At 35.2% G+C, this 23,532-nt stretch overlaps 3 protein-coding genes across 7 annotated transcripts; 2 read left to right on the top strand and 1 right to left on the bottom strand.

Moving 5' to 3' along the window:
• The first annotated feature begins 507 nt into the window (after window positions 1-507).
• On the top strand, window positions 508-11,541 carry LOC129294377 (protein arginine N-methyltransferase 1.5). 2 transcript variants are annotated; one of them, XM_054932696.1, is made up of 23 exons: window positions 508-1,010; window positions 1,316-1,433; window positions 2,159-2,268; window positions 2,966-3,055; window positions 3,160-3,225; window positions 3,734-3,813; window positions 3,967-4,042; window positions 4,140-4,226; window positions 4,486-4,555; window positions 4,891-4,976; window positions 5,059-5,094; window positions 5,202-5,270; window positions 6,382-6,450; window positions 6,589-6,642; window positions 6,759-6,860; window positions 7,405-7,497; window positions 7,582-7,685; window positions 8,056-8,104; window positions 8,182-8,268; window positions 8,476-8,581; window positions 10,214-10,301; window positions 11,034-11,127; window positions 11,233-11,541. In XM_054932696.1, exons 1-23 carry the CDS (start codon window positions 873-875, stop codon window positions 11,314-11,316), a joined length of 1,956 nt encoding a protein of 651 aa, XP_054788671.1. In that variant the 5' UTR covers window positions 508-872; the 3' UTR covers window positions 11,317-11,541. The 2 variants fall into 2 exon arrangements, with proteins under 2 accessions (XP_054788671.1, XP_054788673.1); XM_054932698.1 differs by having other exon boundaries at window positions 509-1,010; window positions 6,759-6,833.
• A 2,268-nt stretch (window positions 11,542-13,809) lies between these two features.
• LOC129294376 (uncharacterized) lies at window positions 13,810-17,698 on the top strand. Its single transcript, XM_054932695.1, has 3 exons — window positions 13,810-13,922; window positions 14,129-14,506; window positions 15,306-17,698. Exons 2-3 carry the CDS (start codon window positions 14,151-14,153, stop codon window positions 17,188-17,190), a joined length of 2,241 nt encoding a protein of 746 aa, XP_054788670.1. The 5' UTR covers window positions 13,810-13,922; window positions 14,129-14,150; the 3' UTR covers window positions 17,191-17,698.
• An 800-nt stretch (window positions 17,699-18,498) lies between these two features.
• On the bottom strand, window positions 18,499-22,569 carry LOC129294378 (uncharacterized protein At2g24330-like). 4 transcript variants are annotated; one of them, XM_054932701.1, is made up of 8 exons: window positions 22,358-22,569; window positions 21,977-22,070; window positions 21,541-21,807; window positions 21,108-21,252; window positions 20,394-20,503; window positions 19,222-19,651; window positions 18,807-19,069; window positions 18,499-18,740 (listed from the first exon to the last, which is right to left on the bottom strand). In XM_054932701.1, the coding sequence occupies exons 3-7, from the start codon at window positions 21,793-21,795 to the stop codon at window positions 18,810-18,812; spliced, it is 1,200 nt and encodes a 399-aa protein (XP_054788676.1). In that variant the 5' UTR covers window positions 21,796-21,807; window positions 21,977-22,070; window positions 22,358-22,569; the 3' UTR covers window positions 18,499-18,740; window positions 18,807-18,809. The 4 variants fall into 4 exon arrangements, with proteins under 4 accessions (XP_054788676.1, XP_054788675.1, XP_054788677.1 ...); XM_054932700.1 differs by having other exon boundaries at window positions 21,974-22,070; window positions 22,358-22,568; XM_054932702.1 differs by lacking the exon at window positions 21,977-22,070.
• Between the last annotated feature and the right edge of the window lie 963 nt (window positions 22,570-23,532).

Raw genomic sequence — 23,532 nt, 5'->3', positions numbered from 1 at the left:
TTTTACCATATTTCGGGCATTTGATTGATTTTTTTTATCGAGCATAACAAGTAATGGTTTTTCAATAATGTATTCTTTAATTATGATTAGCATAAATATTGGATATTGTCTGGTAGATATTTGCTGACTATGCTTCCGATTTTCTCTATTAAATGTTAATAAACTTAACATCTTTTGACATCGTCATTAACCAAGTTGAATGAAAATTAGCCAAAAAAAGTTAGATGATCTATATTCATCCTCAATGCAATCAATGCCTTTATTTTAATGAAATCTTTCGGTAAAAAACTAAAACAAAAATTGATTCCTTGTAATGTATCTTCGTTGGCGTCGTGCTAATATTTTTACGAATTTACTAATCAGCACTCAATGCCAAAATTTATTGCACAGTTCGGGCTGCTCAAATCGAACCTCAAAGCCTAACATGGAAAATTCACTGGGTTGGTCCAAACCCGACCCGTTAACCCAAAACCCTAGTCCTGAGTTTATTTATAATTCAACGACGTGAGAGCAGCGGAGGGAAGGCGGGTGTAGGCGTGTAGCGTTGCGTTCTTTTCCACCGTAAAGCCCTACCTAAGCCCTCTGTCTCACCCTCACCTTGAGCTCAGCACGCAAGCTTCTCAAACACGTTCCGTCATCTGTGACTGTTGGATCTCTTCCTGTTTGTATCACATGCCTGTTAGTTAGCTATCGAGCTGGCCGACTAGTTAGTGAGGCTGGCATTACTGATTCGGGTAGCAAGAGGGTCACATGTGGAGATTTGATTACACTTTCTTGTCCATTTTTCCCCCAAAATTCTTTTCTTTTCTACTTTCTCTGGTCTCTATCTATTTTCTCTCTGTTGCTCTTCTACTTCCTGAAAGTTGGTGAAAATGCCACTCGGAGAAAGGGCTGGGGACAAGACCGAATCCCGGTATTGCGGTGTAGAGACGGAATTCAGCGATGACATGCCACGCTTGCTGACTCTCCATCTCGTTTCCGGGGGATTCGATTTCGTTGTTGCTCCTTTGGTTAGTGCCGGATGCTTTCCCTCTTAGCCTTCACTTTTTACTTTCAACATTATCGACATGAAATGGTGGAAACTGATAATTGTTTTTGTGGGAAAATTTTGTAGAATATGCATTTCTAACTGTTTCGGCATTGAATTGAGAAGGAACATGCTGGCATTTTGCTGTATCTATGTTTCCTCACGTGTGTGTATTATCGATGATATGCATATTTTTCGAGGGGTTTATGCTGCAGTCAAAGAAGTATTCATGGATATCTGGTTTCTCACCGTCTGTTTTGACTTATATATTTCCATGGTGCAATTCAGATGGATCCTGCATATCGGCCAAGCTTAGTGCAGAAGGATAGTTTGGGTTCTGCTGTTCCTCCATTTGCTGGATCAGACTTAGTCTTGAGCCCTTCACAGTGGAGTACCCGTGTAGTGGGTATGGATTTGAGCTGCCTATATTTTCTATCAGCTTTCGTTGCTGGCATTTAAACTTACTTGTGACTACTTTCATTCTTTTTTAAAAAACTAGGATCTTCATATTGGGGCTTTGTCCTTGGTTGTTTAAATCAAATTTCCCTTCCTAAAAATAGCCTACAAAAAGCACCTTTGTGCAGGGCCTCTAATTGATCTTGATTCCCTTAGCAGCTGCCCAAACAGTGCATCCCAACAAAATATCTAATTTTAATGCTTTGTTTTGATTATGAGTTAAACCAGAATGTCATGATTCTCTGAGCACTTTCTTTTTGCTTTCTGTACTGAAGTTAACGATTGCTTAATATATTCTTCAGTTTCTTGTCATGTATTCCTCATGCAACTATGATTATGGTGATCTGCTGACTTGGATTTCTATTTTTTTTTCCTAAACTTAGTATCATGATGTATTCTACTTTGATTGATGGTTCAGCAGAGCTGTTTCTTTTGAGGCATGTCTAGTTTCTAAGACTGAAAGTTTGTCATGTAATAAAAAAAAATAATGGCATTCATAGTATGGAGGCTGTTGCATTATTTCTAAACCGTGTTGCTCTTCAATAGATCATTAGTGTGTTTGTGAAACAAGCTGTTTGTTGTGCTGAAAGTATAACATGTTTTTCTTTTCTCCTTCTAAAACTTGTTAAGTTCATGATTGTGTTAAATTTACAAGATGATTTATTATATCTTCAGGAAAAATTAGCACATGGATAGATTTGGATTCAGAGGATGAAACCCTAAGGATGGACTCTGAAACCACCCTCAGACAAGAAATAGCTTGGGCATCTCATCTCTCTTTACAGGTGAGCTTTGGCATGACCAATTTGGGGCAAGTTTTGAATTGATGCTTGCCCTTAGTTTTGATTTCTTAATATGCCCTGCAGATGTACTCATGCTTACTCTTGCTTCTTGAAACTTCTGCTATGCTTAATTAGCGACCATTTTCTCAGCAGAAGTGACTTGATTATCTTTTCCTTGTTTTATTCCTCTTGTTAGCTATTGTGGCTCCTTCCAATAATGAAATACTGTATGATTCTGATTAAAATTATAAACTGAAGAACTGAAGGGAAATGATGACACGGGGAATTGTTTGTTTAAGAACTTGATGCAAGTGAACCCTTTGTGTATAATCTATCAAATTATGGGGTGAAAATTGCTGACCTATGAAAATATACGTGAATTATATTGTTTCACTTGAGAATCCCTGTGATTGGATTTCGGTATTTTAACTTCTGAAGTACTAGAATCTGCAAACTTATGTGTGTATGTAACAAATAAAATATGAAACTATTAACTTCTCTGTTGGAAATTAGGATGTGACTCAAATTCCATTTTTTTATATGAAATCTTACCTGGATATTAATGTACATTGGACTAGTATATGCCTCTCACACATCATTTAGTATTTTGATGTTGTGGCTACCTTTATCACTGCCTTTTGTTGTTTTATAGCTGTGAGTTGCATATGGTTTTTTCCTAATTTATTTGGATGTTCTGCAGGCTTGCCTTCTTCCAGCTCCCAAGAGAACATCTTGTGCTAATTATGCTAGATGTGTGAATCAAATCTTGCAGAACCTAAATCATATGCAGGTGCTATTCTTAATTCAAGTTTTGTGCTGATGTGTTTGCCTTTCCTTCTTAGATGTCATTTTCCCTCTACAAAAATTCTCATTTTATGTAACTTTTTTATAAAGCTGTTTCTTAGGATTCCATTGTTTATGTCTGATGATGATTCCATGGGCGCCAATTCTGATACTTTGGTGAGTAAATATTCTAAAATCCTGTTTGTATGATTGTCTAGTTTTATTTATTGCAACTTCTTTCTCCTTTTTCTGATTTTAAAAATCAATTTTGAACTTATTGTTTGCTTGGGGAGGCTTTTGTTCTTGATTTTTCATGAGATTTCTTAGCCTTTTGAATGAATTGATCCTTGGTGCAGTACGTTATGATTGCTAATCATGTGGTGTTTTTATATTGTTAGAGATGCAACATTACAGCCATTCCTAAGCATCTAATTAAATTAAATTTACACCTAGGATATATCAGCCTGCATCGTGTTAGACATATATCACAACCATATTTTTTAGCTTGTATTGGGATGGAATAGTCCTTTTGACATGTAATATTTCAAAGGTTGTAAATTTTGTTGAGGATCAGACTATTGAGGGGATGCATTTTCTGATCTTTGAATATTTTAGTTTTTCTTATCTATGAAAATTATGATGCTAGCCTTATTTCTAATCAAGCTTTTTACTTCCTGGGTTACAGATTGATTCTTGGGAAACTTGGAATTCATTTCGTCTTCTCTGTGAGCATCATAGTCAATTGTCCATTGCACTTGATATTGTGTGAGTGGCTCAGCATTAGGCCCTTTATTCATAGTAGTTTATACTTGATCTTGTATCGCATAACTTGGCTAAATTTTGTTGAGCTTGTTGTACAGTTGCACCAATGTCATTAATTATTTTGGCCATGATATGCTCAATGTTCTTGTCTATTAGGAGTACCTTACCATCGGCAAACTCACTTGGACGCTGGTTTGGGGAGCCTGTTAGAGCAGCTATATTAAATACTGATGTAAGGACACCTTGTGGTATATTATACAACTTATGCAGATTATGATTCTGCTGATTCCGATTTTAAATTATAAGAAATCATACTGGATTTTTGGCAGTGCTTTTTGACTAATGCTCGGGGTTATCCATGCCTCTCAAAGCGCCACCAGATGCTAATTACTCGCTTTCTTAACCATTCTATTCAGGTAATCCATCTAAATTCTCTGAATCTTATGTTATCCAATTACCAAGTTAGTAGTCACTGTTGGATGGCATAGCAAGTTGAGCATTTACTTCCTCTGTGGATAACCTTGTAGTCTGAGCTTATTCTTACACTCCTGGGATCTTGTTCTTCTTCTTTGGGATACTATAGTCCTTATCAGCAGATACTTGCTGATCAAGGCAAATTCAAGCCTCCTGTCCTCCCTTCAAAAAGTACTAAATTTTCTTGAAATGTCTGTCCAGATAATTATATCTGGAAAATCAGTTCATCCAAGAGCAAGTGTGGATCCAGATGCTTCTCATGCTGCTGTGGGTAAGTTCCTGTTATTTGTGTATTTCTACGCACACATATCATCTTAATGCTGCATATCATACTTTGACTAGCAATAAATTAGTTTAAGTTCTTTTTCTGTTGAATTGCTTTTATTCAGTCTGAATGTGGTTATGAGCACCATGTTTGTTCTATAGCACTTACACTTTTTATATTTGCATGTTTTCCGCTCCCTTCTTTCTTCTTTGTGGATGTAACTGGTCCTGTGTTTCCATATGCATTATATTAAGGCTATTATTTGGTGTTATGTTGTATTTATCTACGTTTGACCATTTGTCCTTCGACCAAGAGTATTCAACTTTGACTTTTCCCCTCAGAAAGACATCCTTTGAGGCCGTATCTGGACTATGTTGCTTATCTATACCAAAGAATGGATCCCATTCCTGAGCAAGAACGTTTTGAGGTATCTATTTTTCCTAGTGTTGAATGAAGGCATAGCATTATCTGCTATTATCTTCCTCTTGACCTTCAGTCTCTTATGCCAGCTTGGTTACAGGGACTTTTTACAGGCACCCTTGCAAGTAAGCATTCCCTTTCTGTCCCTTCAATTGTTTTTGGCCTTTGTTTCTGCATGATCTTTCAACGTTTTCTGATGAATGATGAGGTACTTTTTATTATAATTGTGCAGCCTCTCATGGATAATCTAGAGGCTCAAACCTATGAAACATTTGAGAAAGACACAGTGAAATACAGTCAGGTACAGTGACACATTCAATCTATTCTCAATTTTATACAGTCAGGTGCAGTAATGCATTCAATCCATCTCAATTTTGTTTATCTGTCTCTGTATATTTGTCAGTCTCTATCTTTTTTTCATCCTGTAATAACATAAATCTGATTCTTTAAGCTATTGTAATTGGTTAACGTGGATCCTCAAGTTCATTGGATGGGACTCTAGTGCAATGAGTTTCTTGAACTCCATTTTAAACAACATAGTCCAGACTGTAGTAACTGTTGCACTCCTAGGCTATGTTTGGTTTGCTGTTTGCAAGACTGAACTCATGTTAGGGCCAAATGAATTATCACTTTTTTTGTTTGGTTTCCACATACCCACATTTGAGGCAAATAAAATCTACCTCTAAACCCCTGTTTTTGAGCCAAAGCAACCATGAACTTGCTTTTTGGTTTTGCATTTAAGGCAAGCCCACATTTTGCAAGCTAGTTTTCAAATGCACACTTGCTGTTGCAGATTTTTATGATTGACTGCCCTAAAAGTCAATCCTCCATTTTTTTCATGATGTTAGCTGGACTCAAGTTTTTGAAGTCAGTTTCATGAATTAATTGATTTCCTGGAAGTAAGGAATTCATTCTAGTCCATCATGCAGCATGAAAAGGTTGCCACATGCATTATGTGGTGTTGCAGGATTCAGATGGTGCAGTATGGTGCGCACCAAACATGCCAATTTTTGCAGCATGTGCAAGATAAATATTTTATTGCTTAATGAGTTTTGATCTTCCCTAATTCCTCTTTCATTTTCTTCTCTTTTTTCTTGCGTCTTTTTCCTCCATGAAACATGTTGGCATTTTTTCTTCCATGAAACTTGTTTGACTTGACTCCTGACTATCCAATGTTAATTTTATGCTGCACACATTAGTTGTTTAATATTTGCATTGTCGTATGTGTTCAAATCCATGATTTTGGCCGGCAACTGTCTACCTTATTGTAGAGTTTGCAAAGAAAAGGCCTCTGTCCTGTTTGTCCCCTGGAACCTGATGCTAGAGGATTTGGTAACTGGTGGCTCTGCTTCCGTATCATGTGATATATTCTACATCTTAGTCTAACCATTAATTTTTTTTTTCTTGGGTAGTATCAAAGAGCTATATGTAAAGCATTGCTGGACAGGGTTCCTGATGAAAAGGTGTCTGAAATTACCACTGTAAGATTTCTGGTGATTCTTTGTGCATGTTGATTATTTCAGTGTTATTTTTTAACACCAAGTTAAACATGCATTTCTCTGGATTGTGTGCAATCATTTTTTGGCAGATATAATGGTTTTTGGAATTCCTATGGTTAGGTATTGATGGTTGTTGGTGCTGGGCGTGGGCCTCTTGTTCGGGCATCAATAGAGGTGTGTTTTTCTACTTTCTATGTCATGAATTTTTGGATATGGTGTCTTAGACTTTGTGTTGAATTTATGGTTGGGTATTATCCTATTTATCGGGTGACTTTTATCTTCATATGTAGGCAGCTGAAGAGACTGGGAGGAAGCTAAAAGTATATGCGGTGGAAAAGAATCCAAATGCAGTTGTTACACTTAATGTAGTTTTTTCTCCCCTTTCGTTTATGGTGATTTCAAACATTTATTTTCCCATATACTAATTTTTTTTCTCCTTATTTTGTTAACTAAATTCGAACGCGTTTGTTAATCTTCTTTTTCCTTATAATAGCAGTGATTGATTCTAGTTTTGATCATCACTCTTCAACATGTAAGTGTTTGATGTGTGTGTAAAAGAATATCATCATTTTTTCCTTTTTAAAATCATGGATGAAAAGTTTATAAAGTTTGCATTCTGAACAATTTAACGCATTATTAACTTGCTATTCTAGCACTGTAAGTTAAAAGAATTTTGCTGTTTTTATATTTTGTGGATCATTATTTTTTAAGTGTATTTAAGTTTCTAATGATGAACATTGATGAACTCTTGCATATTGTTGTTTATAGTGTTTCAATAAATTGATTTTCTTCTCTCCCCTTTATTATTATTATTAATTTACAAATTGTTAATGGAATTGTTATCTATAGCTTGTAGAAGAAGTTTCCAAGCTCCTAAATGTTTGAATCATTTTTATCTGAGAGATGGCATTGTTTTTTTTTTTTTTTCAACGACAGAGTTTGATTAGGTTAGAGGGCTGGGAAGATACAGTTACCATAGTCTCAAGCGACATGCGCTTCTGGAATGCCCCTGAACAGGCTGACATATTGGTATCTTAGCATATCTCTTTTGGTCATATGTTTGAATTATATTATTTCTAATGTGGTGCCTTAATGCTCCATGTCTTGATCTAGGTAAGCGAATTGCTAGGTTCTTTTGGTGACAATGAGCTGTCTCCTGAGTGCCTTGATGGAGCCCAGAGGTTTCTGAAGCAAGATGGAATTTCAATACCATCTTCGTGAGTAAATCCTTCTGCAAGTGCACACAGACGCACGCTCATTGTTGTTGTTATTTGATTGAATGGCATGGTAAACTCCTGCTGGATAATGTTAGAATCGAAGAACATGTGAAGCTGATTATAGCCAAATAGTCTTTAGTCCTATTATGTTGGCATTACGTGAAATATCTAGAAAGCCATTTGTTGCTTGAGTGCTTTTAAGCATTTTATTTATTTTGGTAGCCTATGATTTTAGATCAGTGTCAAAAAGGCCACTTTAATTTCATATGGATATTATTAGCCAACCAGCTTAATGCCTGAGGACTTTTTCTTTGATATTTTTTGTTTCTGTTAAGTTATTATATTAATCATTGTTGACAACTCCTTTCAGGTACACAAGTTTCCTCCAACCAGTGACAGCTTCAAAGTTATACAATGATGTATATCACTTGTACTTTCACTGTCAAGCTTACATTTAATTAAGATTTTATTTAACATGGTTATGGTTACTTTTCAGGTTAAGGCACATAAAGATATAGCACACTTTGAAACAGCATATGTTGTGAAATTACATAATGTAGCCAGGCTTGCGCCATCTCAACCTGTGAGTGGCTCTTCATGCACCCTTCTTTTCTTTCATTTGATTCAATTCATTCACAATTCCGATCTTTACACTGTTCTGTTTGAGGTCCATGTATGCCTTTGCTAATTATTTTTTTAGTATACATTTGAATTAGAGTTCTCTTTCATGGCTAAAAAGATTATGGGTAGTAGTTGGTCCTTATTTTTGTGATTTTTCTATCTTGGACAGGTTTTTACTTTTACTCATCCAAAACCCTCTGATATGGAAAGCAACCATCGATATAAGAAGTTGCAGTTTGTGATACCTAATGACACTGGATCAGCAACGGTTCATGGTATGTAGTGCATTTTTTCTCCTAATGTAGGCTATAAAGGCTGATACTTCATGTGCTTGTATTTGATATACTCCTTCCAAACTACAATATAAGTCATTGTTAACTAATTTATGTTTATAAAAGAAAGTAGGTTAAAATCTTGATTTTCTAAAAATTTCCACATCTGTCCAATCATGTTTGAGTGTTATAAATATAGCATTTAACTTATTTAAAACACTCATTAATTACTCAATAAAGTAAAGTTGTAATTGGATAAAAATATATAACACCCCAATGCTCTATATTTTGGACCCAACAAAGCTTCTGAAAAACAACTTATCTTGTGGTCCGGAGGGAATATGATACAATATGCACTTCATATTTGTGGATACAAACCCATCTGTACTGCTACGTGCACTCTCTTCAAATTTTGACATCAAAATAGGATCCTTCATGGTTTTAAAGGTGAGACAGGAATAAGGTCTGATGGGTGTTTGTGATAATGTGATGCTTCTAAATTTTTTTGGTCCAATGATGTTTTTGTATTAGGAAGAAAGAACAAAGGTTTTATTTCCTAGTTTTTATTGACATTTTTTTTCACTCATGTTCCTTGTTTTAACATCTATACTATAATTTTTAGAATATTCAATACCCTATTTTTTCTTTTAACAAGTTGATTTATATGTAAATAATTTTATATATGTCTTTATATATATTTATATATCCCATGCGTATATCCTCAGATTTTAGAAATTCAGACACTGCATATTGTGTAGTTTGTATCCAGTATATATATATATATAGAGCAATGTCACATAGATTGTATCATAGTCTTCGTGGGAATTATTCATTCATAGAAATACTTAAGAAGTTTGATTTTACCCTAAATATCTTTTTATTTTATCATCTCTGAATGTCTTGAGAGGGAGTATGGGCTTATAAGTGTTGTGCCATGAAAAAAATAAAGAAATTTGGTTTTACGCAGTGGGTTTAGATTTTAGATTTAAAATTCATGTATTTAAAATCTTTTTTGTTTTGATGGTATAAAAATTTTCAAATTCAAAGACAATGAAAACCGGAAATGAGAAATGAAAATGGAAAGAGATAAGGGGGTTAGAGGAGCTTACATTTCAAATAATTAGGCTGTAGGAGGGATTTGAAATTACAAAGGAATTATAATAAAATATGGATTTGGATTTGAAATCCATAAATTTGTATGGATTCAAATAGTGGATTTGGTTCAAATTCAGATTCTCATGCATCCAAACGTAACACATGTTTTTGGATTTTATTCTTATTCTGTGTGTGCTGGTGTCTGTTTTGTCATAAACAAAACGAGGGCCTGTTACTGTTGTCAGGGAACAAGAGTTGGTTGTTCTTGTACACTCTGATAGCATGCACAAAAGAATAACATAGGATTCTTGTCCGTGTTTTCCCTTTGGCTTCTAAAGTAAAGAATTAGGCATTTTAGTGTGGAGATTATAAAATGACACATAATGACAAATTTTCCATAAAGTTTAGTGTGTTGTTGCCCATGGTTAGCTTATGGTTAATTCTTTACATATGTTTAGTATCTTTTTTTGAATTTCTATTTTGTTACAGTATGAGATGGTCCTTCTTTGAAGTTGACATATATTTACACCTTGACTGTAGGGTTTGCTGGCTACTTTGATGCTACACTTTACAATGATGTGCATCTTGGAATTGAACCCTCAACAGCAACGCCAAATATGTTCAGCTGGTATTGATCTTTGTTTCCGTTTTATTTCTCTATTAAACTTGAAATCATACTACGCAGTTTATTACATGCAAGGCAGGAATTGGCTGTCACTAGTTGCCAATTGGAAACTTAGCTGTTGGAAATGAAATGAACAATTAAATTAACGTTGATCTGAGATAAATTAGGCTATAATTTTAGCATTTTTTAAAAATTTATTATTCATTATGAAGTAGAAGCCTCTGATAATTATTTGTGTAAGTAAAAGATATTTGATGGCTTATATTAGGGCTAAGAAGACTTCGCAGGCCCATCGTGTTCAAATTTAGTTGCTGACACGTGTCCTGTGGGTTCTAGCAGCTGTTTGACCAATAATATTTGCAATTGCATTCTTCAGCTATGAATACTTTCTGGAATCGTCATTGTTATCATTATAGTGAGAACGGGGTTTGTGTAGAAATAAATGCTAGATCTTCTGGGAACACGTTAATACCACTAACATTTTGCAAGATGATCTGTTGATTGACACTGGCAGATGTAGATTTTGTCTAAATATCTTTTTTACCTTGTTATGTACTTTCAGATGTCCAAGTATGTCTTGTGCTTCTTAATTCTTAACTTGTAAAAGAATACTTTCCTGAAGTGAAATGATAAGCCTACTGTAGTGTTTTTCATGATGTCATCGTGGATGATGAATGCAAGGGTTTATTTATTTATTTTATTTGTCTATAAGCGGCATCTTCAAATTATTTGCAGGTTTGCAATATTTTTCCCATTAAGGGATCCCGTACATGTGCAACCAGGAGCTACTTTAGAAGTACATTTCTGGCGCTGTTGTGGTTCAACAAAGGTTGGTGTTGAGCATACGTTGTTCCGTATTTAATCCTCTCAACCATGATCCTTGAAACTATTTCCATTTCATCGCATTGACTTGTCACTTCATAATCTGAATCAGGTTTGGTATGAGTGGTGCGTTACATCTCCCTCTCCGTCTCCAATTCACAATAGCAGTGGACGCTCCTACTGGGTTGGCCTTTAGTGGCTTTCTTTACAAGTTTCAGACAATCCAAAGCGAATGTTACATCGTGGGGCTTTCTGATAGTTCACCCTCAAAGTTCTATCTTCCACCATAGTTGAATGAATACTGATTTTTTGTGGTCCGCCGGATAATGCCCTTAATTCTTATTGTACAATAAGATGTTTGAGACAAATTCTGTAGGCCAGTGCGTTATTGAATTGTAATATAGCTTCATAGTTTCCGTTAGATGAAGGTCTCTTATCTCTTTTGCGTTTTTTCAGTTTCAATTTTCTCCTTCATGTTTGGCTGCCCACGGACGAGTAAATAGTTGTCATGGTAGCATGGGGAGATGACCGTTTTTGCCCCAGGTGGAAAAGGTCACTCGAATCAATTTTTATCTTAGTTAATATGAATATTTTGACTTGTTTTGGTGAAGTAGGAGGTGTTGATTTTTTTAAGGGCTTCTTTGGACAAGTTTCTGGAGGTTTTGTAAAAGATGGTGAAGCTTGGAGTTCTTGAAGTTTGGTATGGATAGGTCTTTGGACTGAAGATGGTTCTGTTCGTGGTGGTGGAGGTGGTTTTAGGACTGGGTTTTGTCTAGCCTTTCTCAAAGTAGGGTAAGACATTTTAAAGATCTTACTGTCATCACTCTCTGAATGTAAATAGGATTTATGGATGTGTATGAGGGCAATTGTCTTAGTGGATACATGGTAAGGTAAGTAGGATAAAGATTCATAAGTAGTTCTGAACTGGTCCCCAATTCTTCAAAATAATTTAGAAAGATGGGATTCTGCTCTCAGTGTGAAAAGTTATATTGGTGCAACCTAGATGGAGTTTTGGGGAATGATTATTTAAGATGGATAATATCAACTCAGTTCATATATTACGAGACTGCCTAATTGGTTTACTGTGTTACGGACAGTTGTTAGAGAATCTGGCAGACTATCAGTGGAAGTGGAAGAAGGTGCAGCGGCAGAAGAAACAGGTGAAGTCATTTGGAAATTAGGGTAGGAAAAATTTATTGAACTTTTTCAAATGAAAATCTATTTATAACTTAGATTTAACAATTCTTGCGAATAGTAAACTACATTAAAGACCTTATACCTCAAGTGTTTAATGCACCTTGAGGAATTAATTAAATCCAAGCTATCCAATTTCTAAAATAGATGTGTCAGCATCCTTTTGATAAATAAGAAGAAAATCTTATTCCCAAAAGTCATGTTCCTTCTTGATTTGGGCCTTTCTCGTGCTAATTTTTTTATCAAAATTATGATGACTGATAACTTCATTTCCTTAGTTTTTCCCTGGATGTGATGTGAAATTGAATTAGCATTTACTCCTTCTGTTTAAAAATGTAAAAAGTTTTTTAAGAGATTGGATCTTAAAAACATGTAAGGTATTTTTAGTATTTTAAAATATAAATATTGTCTTTTTTTTTAAAAAAAATATCTTTATTAAATAATCATTTTATATTTATTTTAGAGTAAAATTTTTTATTACATAGGGATAAATATAAAAGGATAGTATTAATTTAAAGATAAGTAACTATTTTATTAAGAATAAGATTTGATTAATAATGCCTTATATTTTTTAACAGAGAAAGTAATATTTAAATATAAATATGACATTTTGAAGGTTAAATGCTGCATTTTGCAATGTAAAAACAAAAAATAAGTCCAAATCATTGAAATGTTCACCAAAATTTGAATTTTTTTGAATTACGTTTAACTTTGAATGGCTAAATCTGAAAATTTTAAAGCTAATTGGTTTGTATTTAGTATAATTGAATTGATCTTCTAAATTGAAACTAATTGAATCGGTCTTATTATTACGAGATTTAGTATGATTTCGAAACATAAAACTATCAAATCAAATTATTCAGAAAATTGACTGACATTTAAATAAATAGATTGAATTGAAATTATCTTTAAATTTCAAATTGGATTAAATGGTATTTCAAAAAATAATTAGCTTAATTGAAATTTATATATTAAATATAATTACATGAAGGCCAGTCAATTTGATCATTTAATTTTATAAAATAATTTTTCAATTTTCTAACCTTAATACTATTTATTTTAAATGATTATTTTTTGTTTCATTGTTATTTCAAGAAAAATTAAATTTAATATGTTAATATTTAAAATTATTTTGTTAATACTTAAAGGTTTGATAATATTGTTAAGATTAAAAAATTAAAAAGATATTTTATAAAATAGAAGTATTAAACTTCTGTTTGGACAACACTAAAAATTACATTCAAATTATATTTACAGTGTACTTTTGTAAAATACAATAAATAATTGGGCTCTTAAATAAACTTTTGTTATATATGAATGAAAAACTAAACTCACACTAAAATTAAATATGGTGTGAAATTAAATGATTAAATATATTTTTAAATTTAAAAATAATTAGATTAGATAAATTAGTCGTTTTCTTAATTTAATAATGATGAGATTAGATAAATTAGTTGTTCTCAAATCACCGCTTAATTGATTATTATCGGTGCAGCCTGGTATTTATCTTTCTTTTCCCTCTTTCAACAGAGCGACGCGGCTTGCTATTCATCTTTCTCTTCCCTCCTTCACTCGAGGCGAGAAGGACGGCGAACACGATTATCTGAAGTGAGTGTTCGCTTTTTATCGTTTATTTTCTTTTCTTCTTCAGTGTAGATTTTAGTTTGATTATTGAATTAGAAACTGGCGGACTTTGTAAAATGTGATTTTGTTTGGCGATGATTTGTTTCGTCTAGGGTTATGCTTTCAGATCTATAGTTGCCTTTGAAATTAGGGTTTCTTATCTCCTTTTTTTAATTCTGTTTTAATTGCAGAGGTTTTACTCGAGCAACAGATATGTACAACGGAATAGGGTTACAGACCCCTAGGGGTTCTGGTACGAATGGATACATACAGAGCAACAAGTTCTTTGTCAAGCCCAAGATTAGCAAAGTTGCTGAAAACACCCGCGGGTATGAGGCTGATCAGGGTACTGCAGGTGTTACTAGGAAGCCTAATAAAGAGATCCTTGAGCATGACCGCAAACGTCAGATTCAGCTCAAGCTGGTGATCCTCGAAGATAAACTCATTGATCAGGGTTACACTGATACTGAGATTGCTGAGAAACTGGATGAGGCCCGGAAGAAATTGGAAGCGGAAGCAGATACTCAGGAAAGCGATGGACCTATACCGGTGTCAATTGCAGAGAAAAAGTAATTTCTGTCTCATTATTAAGATTCACTGATATGTTTTTGAAACAATTATTCTTTTCTTGCTAAGTGATTATGAATTATTGTTTGGATGCTCTTTGGCCTCTTTAATGTAGCTCTTCAATTCAGCTTTTTTGTTAGTTGAATGTATAATTGATATTTTCTTTTGCTTTTAAATCTCTGTTAGATGCTTGTGGCTTTAAGTTAACTAACTGGTCGATGGTCGAGTTCTATTTTTGGTGCCAACAAATTATTTGGATGGTTGTCCCAGTGTATAATATTCTTCCATGGTCTTGGCTGTAATCTAGTCTTTGGAGGTTTAGTGATGTGGAGGCATATATTCAACACAAAACAGGGTTTGTTTGGATGGATTTTATGCTTTTGTATACCCTTCACATGTACAGAGAAGGCTGTGGGGAACACCAATGAGGAGAGTGGAATGGATAATTTTGAGCCCAGTAAAGAGGGATAGAGAAAGATTAAAGAGAACACTTGTGATAGGTGTTAAACTGGACTTCTTAGTTAATAATATTCCTAAAAGCTTGGCTGATGATAGAATACAATAGCATTGTGCAATCTATATAAGCAATCCCACCTAGTGGGATAAAGCTTGTTATTGTTGTTTACCCTTAATATGGTAATCAATCATTTCCTCCTTAAAAAAGACACAGTTTGAATGATTGCTTTAACATTTAAATTAGGAATTCATGATAAATAAGTGTGAATGACTTAATGTTGATAAATTGCCTGATATATTATGGTCAGTGCTCTCAGCTGTTACCCTTTTTTTTTTGGCTGCCAGGTTTTCTGACACACAGACCCACCAAATTGCTGCTAGAAAGGAAAAGCAAATGGAAACTTTGAAAGCTGCTCTTGGCATAACTTCAGCTGAAGTCAATGAAATGAATGTAGAAGGAAATGATGATGCACCACAGGCTGAACGAAAAAATGGTACTGATGGGGATGACAAGCATAATCTGAGACGTGAACATGCTTTTTTGGATAGAGATTTCACTCGGAAGGAGAAAATGATTGAAGGTCAAAAAGTTGAAAATGATGATAAGAAGGGCATCAAAGACTCAAGGCAAATCAAGAAGGGTGACGGTCAAAAGAGAAAGCAAAAGGATGGTTCATCTGATTCAGATAGCAGCGGGGAAATGGTGAAGAGTGGTAGAAGGAGGCATCCTAAAGGAACAAGGGAGATTGATGATGAATATGACTCTGACAGTGATGCTAAGAATGTGGAGGTGGTTTCAAAGAAGATATGTAATCGTCACAAGAGTGGCAAGGGTAGGGAAAGTGATGATTCAAGTTCTGATTCTGGTTCTGGTTCAGATTCTGACAGTAGTGATGATGTGAGGAAAAGAAAGGACAAATTTAAAATGGTTCATAGGAGGCATGACTCAGATGATGATGATGTGGTGGAGGAGAAGAAAAAAAGTGTACATGGAAAACAGAAGCCGAGGAAAAGGCATGATTCTGATGATGACCCTGATACAGACTCAGCGAGGGGATCATTCTCTTCTACTGATGTAAGTGACAGCAGCAGTGACAGTGATTCAGATAGTGGTTCTACTGATAATAGATACAAGGATTCCAGAAAGAGAGAAACGGTTTCAAGAAAAAGAAATGGATGCAGTGAGGAGGTATATGATAGAATTTCTCGACCAAATGTTAAAGGATATGATGTGAAAGAGAAAAAATTCAGATTTGAAGCTGAAGATCTTGAGGGAAAAGGAAAAAATGGCCCAAATGCTGATGGCTTGAACTCATTGAGAAAATTTTACGGTATGAAAGAGGAGAGAAATTTGGCGGAGGGATCAAATAGTGGAAGCCAAGAAATGATGAGAAGCAAGAGCAAGCTTGATGGAGACAGAGGTGGGGGGGAACGGTATTCTGCAGTAGATGCAGAGCATGAGTATCATGGGAAGTTTTGCAAGTCTGAGTCTGAATCAAAATCTAGGATGTTTAGTCACAAAGATGAAAGAGGTGATTCCTCAAAATCAGTTAGGCTTAGAGGGTATGATGGTGAACCTGTTGAGCATAGAGGCAGAAAGTATGGTAGGGATAGTGAATCCCGTTTTAGAAATGGTGATGATCAAGAAATAAGAAGGCATAAACAGAATGATGATTTGGGAGAGAAAAAATATGCAAGGGATGAAGATGATTGTGGAGTGAGAAAATACAGGAGGGATGATGACGACGATGATCATGGAGAAACGAAATACAGAAGGGATGAGAATGATCATGGAGAAAGGAAGCACCAAAGGGATGAAGATGATGTTAGAGAAAGGAGGCACAGAAAGAATGAGGATGATGGTGGAGAAAGAAAGCATGGGAGGGATGAGGATGATCGTGGAGAGAGGAAGGTCAGAAGGGATGAGGATGGTCGTGGAGAGAGGAAGCGCATAAGGGATGAGGATGGTCGAAAAGAAAGGAAGCGCGAAAGGCATGAGGATGATCGAGAAGAAAGGAAGCACCGATGGGATGAGGATGATCGTGAAGAAAGGAAGCGCAGAAGGGATGAGGATGATCGTGAAAAAAGGAAGCATCGCAGGGATGATGTTGACCGGGGAGAAAGGAAGCACCGAATGGATGAAACACAGGATAGGCAAGACAGAGATCGGGGAAAAGGAGGTTATGAGAGGGAGAGTTATAGAGATTACTCCAAGAGAGCCAGGTACTAAGATTCATACGTTAGTGATATAGTAAGGGGCATGAAAGTGACGATTGACGGACATGGTGAAATACGGCTGAGGGATTGAAATCGTTTCTGTGGTGCCACGAGAGATCTTGAAAGTGCTGGGTAGATGCAAATGCCAACCACACCACCCTCCCCCACAAAAGAAAAAAAAAAAAAATCCTTATCGCTTTCAACAGCCTCTGTCGAAAGTTTGTTTCTGATTTTCTTTTTTTTTTAACCCCCCCCCCGGGAAAGCGGGGAACTCGTACTTCAACTATGGTATTTGTATTAGCAACTATGGTATTTGTATTAGCAACCACACACCACCCTGGGTGGCATGCATGTTCAGAAGAGCATGTTTAGAAGACGAGGTTGAATGGTCTCTGATAGACCTTGCGGAATTACTATAGCTCAATGTTCAACCCGTCCCGCGCTCCAGTCCATGCAAAAATCTAGTTTGACTGAATTTTGCAATCATGCTGCTATTTAGTTATATTATTCATTTTCCGCCTTCCCGTGCCTGTCAATTGTTGGCTAACTTGGGCTGTTAGAATGCTTTTGTTGTAGAATACCGACTGAGTGTGTATCTTATAATCCCACTTTGACTTTATAGAAGAGTTGTTTTTTAAGAGCATTTAATTGCTCCAGTAATTCTAATAAAAGATTATTCTAGAAATTTAAATAATATTAATTATGAAATTGATATGAAGATTTTGAATTTCTGGTAATAATCATGTAATTATTATGACAAGGTTCTTCAAAATTTAAGATTTATCCTTTTCAAGTGTCAGTGCTTTGACAAAGACGTTTAGCGAATTTAGGGAGATGATTATATGTCAAGGCTTCAAATGTGCACAACTTAAAATTTAAATCGATGATAACGTCAAGATTCATCTTCTCGGACGTTGGTTTGGTTGCAAGGATCTTACTAGTCTACTTGAGATTTTTTTTTTTTTTCATTGCAGTTGTTTTTTGCCTTATGTTTTGTTTTGGCAAAACTCAAACAAAAAAGTATTACACAAACCATGGGAACCGTGGTACCGGCAAGATTCCAAGTTGAGCGAGTCCTTGAAGATCTCCCGTGGGACAGGGAAGGATCTGCCACTTCTGATTTGTTCGGATCCTATTTTTGCAAGAAAATCAGCAGTCCTATTTAACTCACAGGAGAAAGGGCTGGAGTTGAGAGTTTTGATCATAGAATCAGGGTTTGGCAACATTCAGAACCATCAGCAGCAGCTTTTCGAGGTTATCCTTGGGGGCAAGTAGGAATGACGTGTAAACTATTAAATTTAAGCTCAAGGACTCAACTATAAAAGAAGAAATATTTTAGTTTTATAAAATATTTCGTGTGCAATCCCGGAATAAAAGTGTGCAGTCAGGCATTCAGAACACCAGGCTAAAAATCCCGAAAATGCCAAAATTGCCATAACTTACAAGCTATGCATGTAACGTAACTCATGCATCATAACCCCGAGTTTCAAAGCTATATCTCAGTCCCGTTGAGGTTACAAAACCAACCCAGGGAAAACAACCACAAAGCTGCTCTCCTTATGCCTACAAATAAGACGTAAGATGTTAGGCATCTAAAACCAACAGTCCAATTCACAGACAAAGATATACCTTTCAACCAACTTTCTCCTCCAAACTAGGTTTTTTGGATACTTCCTCCATCTCAAGGCTAGCATTTACAAGACTGTTGTTCGCAATTATGCTGTCACCTGTAGAAGTGCTAGCATTTTGAGCTGCCTCGTCAACTTTTGGACACCCAATATTTTGGGAGCTGAAACCAGAGATGCGCTCATCCAATTGCTTTGGTTTGTTCAGGGTGTGACAGTGCCGGCAATAGTAAGTAATATACGGGAAATCAGCCTTCCGAGCAAGACCTGTAGAGAAACAAGGAGCTTATTGCACACTTCCTGCCACGGTATTCATAAATACACATTGGTCCACATCAAATAACAAGCATAACAGCTTTGATCCACCAAAATAACCTTGATACTAGAGGAGCTAGAAATATCCAATCCAATCCACTCACCATTATGCATATGGCAGTTAACACATATAAGAGCAAAAGACTGCCTTGGATCCTCACCCACAAGCAATGCCACAATTTGAGCAAACCATCCCCCGTCATGTGAGGTTGAAATTTGAGGTTGGTGACGTTCAACAACAGTTACAAGCCGATTGTACTCAGAAATTTGAGATTGATTAATTCTTCCAGAACCAACAAATTGTTTATCAAAATGCATAGGTGTAGTTGTCTCAGGACTAGTGGATCTAGAAATCACTTGTTTGCGACTTCTAAGTCCACTGGATTCCACAAGTTCAAGATCCTTGCTCTTCCCTGTAGGTCCACTATGCTTAGATTCATCTCCAACATGCACTTTGATTCCTGAATCAGCACTCAATTTAGAAGCCAAAACCGTTGCAGCCGCTGCCTTTGCTGCTGGGTCTGGGTCGTATTTCTGTGTAGACCACAACCAAGGAAAACAAACTAGTAAAGCAATTGCTCAGATATCCTCAAAAGTTACCTTCCAACAAAGCACCTCACAGCACAGCCTTAGGCTTAGTTCACAGTGATATATCAAGATTGTGACTTGAATCAGATAATTGGCAACACTCAGTTTATTTTACTTACTTCAAGCGAGCATTTTGATATTATTTTATTTGACAATCCCCACATAGATTGTAAAAGCATTATAACTTCTAACATAACCTGAAGTTGGTCTTTTTCAATGGTTATTACCGTGGCCTTGCATTAAAATAAAAAAAATCTCTAAAAAGAAAAAGAGTAAAACAGTAGCTATAATATACCCTCAAAAACTTGCTTACCAACAAAGCACCTCCAGAAGAGCCCTTGGCCTAGCTCCCAAAAAAAAAAACAAAAGGCGACATACAGTTTCATTCATTTTATCGCTAATCAGACATAAGATCCTCTCCCAAGGATTGATTCTTTCAACAAGAAAACAAGAAAACATTGGGCCAAGAAAGTCATATGTGAACAAATTTCAGCCTAATTAAAATTTAGGAGCTGCCATTGAACTCCAGTGGGCTGGAAAAATTAAATAATATTCTGTCCTGCTACTTATGATTTTGATTTTCAGTAACATGAAATGAATACAAGCCCAAAGATAGTTAAGATGATGATGATGGACAAAAGGCTAAGCAGATAACAGCTACATAACGAGAGTTGCTACAGACAATCACCTGAATGAGCTGTTGCGTAAGGTAGTAATTTGTCTTCTCTTTGAGTTCATCAATTTTAGCTTGCCTTTCAGCACGAAGTCTTTCAAGAATTTTCTGGTCCCTCCGATCACCTGTAAAACACAAATCATACTAAATTTCAAAAACTAAAGAAATCTTGTTCGCATATCTATATCTTAACACAAGCATCCTCTCCAGAATCTGCACTATTATATTGGAATGAAGTGATAATCATCACAGTTGTGAAACAAAGCTTTTGCATAACTTATGAATGAATGTGCCAGATTTCTTTAACCAAGCTGTTAATATAAATGCACTTCAAGCATTTTTCTCCCCTCTGAAATTCTTGTTGAGAACTGACATGGTACTTCGAAGACATTTCCTCAACTTGAGATGTCAATATATAGGCAGAAAGCTAACTTTTAAAGCTTTCCTAGCATAACATCGAATAGAAATCAGAATAATTGACAGTGATTTAAGTGAAAGCGATAAATTCAGATGTTGTTCTCATTACAATCAGTCTGTTTGAGAATTATTTCAGCAACTCAGTCATTCTGTTGATTTGGGTTACCACTGCACAACACATTTAGGAACACAAATAATTTCAATCAAAGTAAAAGATGAAGAGCGTATATCTGGTGGAACTTGTGTTTTTTTAACAAAATAGACGAGCTCCAACACATATTATAATTTAATTGTAAACTTTTTGACACTCACACATTCTGGTGAAGCTGATAAATGTTGAATAGGCAGCAGTTGATACAGCAGGCAAAAGAAACATTGGCAAAATCCGGATTACCCTCGTCTTCCAATTTATATCTTTTGATCTTGTTGTCATTGTAGCATAACTTACGGCAATTACCTGAAAATTGAAATTCAAATCAAGCAAAATCCTGAAATTTCTTTTATAAAATTCACTGTAGGATAATGTTAACACGTTCCCAGAATAGTGTAAACTTTAAAAACCTTTGATATTCTTAGTTGCTTCAGGAACAGTAAAAGCTTCTCTCCAGAGCGCAATAAAATTCCACAAATGGTGGACAAAGTAAGAAAATCTGAATTATATGTCAATCTTGCTCACTTATAATGTACAGCACGTTTTTTTTTTTTTTTTTGGAGGTGAGTGGCGAAGGGGATGGGGAGAACACACCTCAAATATAACAGAAAATATAATGAGATGCCGAGTTGTTCGCCTCCAAGATCGAGATCTCCTACTCATCCTCGCCAGAACAACAGCTTCTTCTTTAGAAATGCATTCTAGTCTCTTTTCAAAATCATCCCCATGTAATCTAAATATTAAATTCCAAATTCTGGAGAGAAGTCCCTTGTGCTTCTTTATATTCCCAGTGGCAGCAGACATAGTCTCTTCCTTTTCGCCTTTTCCAATTCCTTTGTCATCAGCCATCTCTCTGACTTCCTAGAACATGTGTAAGTCATAACAGACCAGATCACCGAATCCGTAGTCATTATAGCATGAAAACAAAAGCGAAAATGCCTCGGGTCTACTTAATCCGGGCATTCATCACGTCACTACGCAAATTTCTATTTAACGGGGGAAATATAGTAGGAACAATAACCGATACCACCCTATCCTGTTCGTCAATCTACTCAAGCTGTATATCTACAAGTTCAACACCCTTCCTCCCTAAGTCAACAGCTCCGAGAAACTAAAACGATCCACTGCAGAAAAAGCAACGTAAAGAAAACACTTCCTGAGTCGAAAGCTACCGGAAAAAGACAACCATAGAAGTTCAAGACTACAAGCCTTTTGGGCTCACCATCGCAAGAATGAAGGGGGGGGGGAATCAATAAATTAATGCTGCGTTAATTAAAAACTTTCTTCCACTCATCAAGGAATGAAGGCGAAAAATCAAGACTCGAAAGGGAAGAACATTAAAGAGAAAAGAAAAGAATGAGAAAGAATATGGCGCCAGATAAGAAGGAAGGATCAGATGGAGGAGACGAACCTGATAAAAGAAGCTTGAAGGTGGATGCGAAATGCTTCGATTTCACTCCTGTTGTCAATTGAGCGAAATGTGTGCGCGCGCGTGTACGGTGGAGTGGGAAGCAAAGAAAGGGAAGAAACTTCGAAATTAAGGTGTGGGTCCCCTATTCGGGATTTCCACTTTGCAGACACGGAAACTGGCAATCACAAGCTTAAAATTAACGCACCCGGCTCATCAAACAGCTCAATGTCTCTTCGTCGTCGTGCCATAACCACGGGGAGAGAACTAAGTGGAGGCTCAATATGCAACGGGTCCGTTTGGAAATCTTATTTTCGCATTCGAAAAGTAAGATTTTATTTTCAAACGCTGAAAGTTATTTAAATAAAATATTTTATAAAAAATCACGTTTAAATAATAGGTGAAAGTAATATAAAAAATATAACTATTTATTCATCTTATTTTAAGTTTAATTTTTTATTATTTTATTTAAAACATAATTAATTTATTAAAAATTTAATTATTTTAATAATTAGGTATTGAGTTTTTAACATTATAAATTAAATAATTAATTATGTTAATTTTTAATATTAATGTATAATAAAAATTATAAATTTTTATCACATTTTTTAAAATTATAAATTAACAAAGTATAAATAATTAAAAATCAAGTTTTTAGTATCATAAATTAAATTTTACGTTATTTAAAATCTTTATCACATTTTTAAAATATATTACGTTTGTATAATAAAAAATATAAATCATCATCAATTATGTCTTTTCTGATAATTGTACATTTTAAGGTACATTTTATTATTATAATATAAATAATTTTCAGTATATTAAATTAATTTTTTAAAAATGCATCTAAATATAAATTTTATTACAACAATTAATTTTCATCGAACTAACTTTTACTAAATAAATTTTCATTAAATAAGCTTTTAATAAATTAAAAACTAAACACACACTGGAATCCCCCACCATGCTACATTCATGGTCAATGTTTCCTTACTTCTGCTCTTTGAAAGAAAATTCAAAATTTTTGAAATTCATGATTGGCAAAAAAGAAATAAATTTCAATTATATAAATAAAAGTTACAAACAATGCCTTTATTCTCGTTAGCGTCTAGATGGTAATTTTTTTAGAATAAAAAGGTAAAAATATCATGAATTTTTTTTTAAGGCTTTTAATATTT

Source organism: Prosopis cineraria, unplaced genomic scaffold, assembly GCF_029017545.1.
Source record: "Prosopis cineraria cultivar Desert tree isolate PC_DT_omini unplaced genomic scaffold, ASM2901754v1 PC15, whole genome shotgun sequence".
NCBI lineage: Eukaryota > Viridiplantae > Streptophyta > Magnoliopsida > Fabales > Fabaceae > Prosopis > Prosopis cineraria.
The sequence above is the reverse complement of the archived record's forward strand: the minus strand, read 5'-3'. Positions and strand labels throughout refer to the sequence as shown.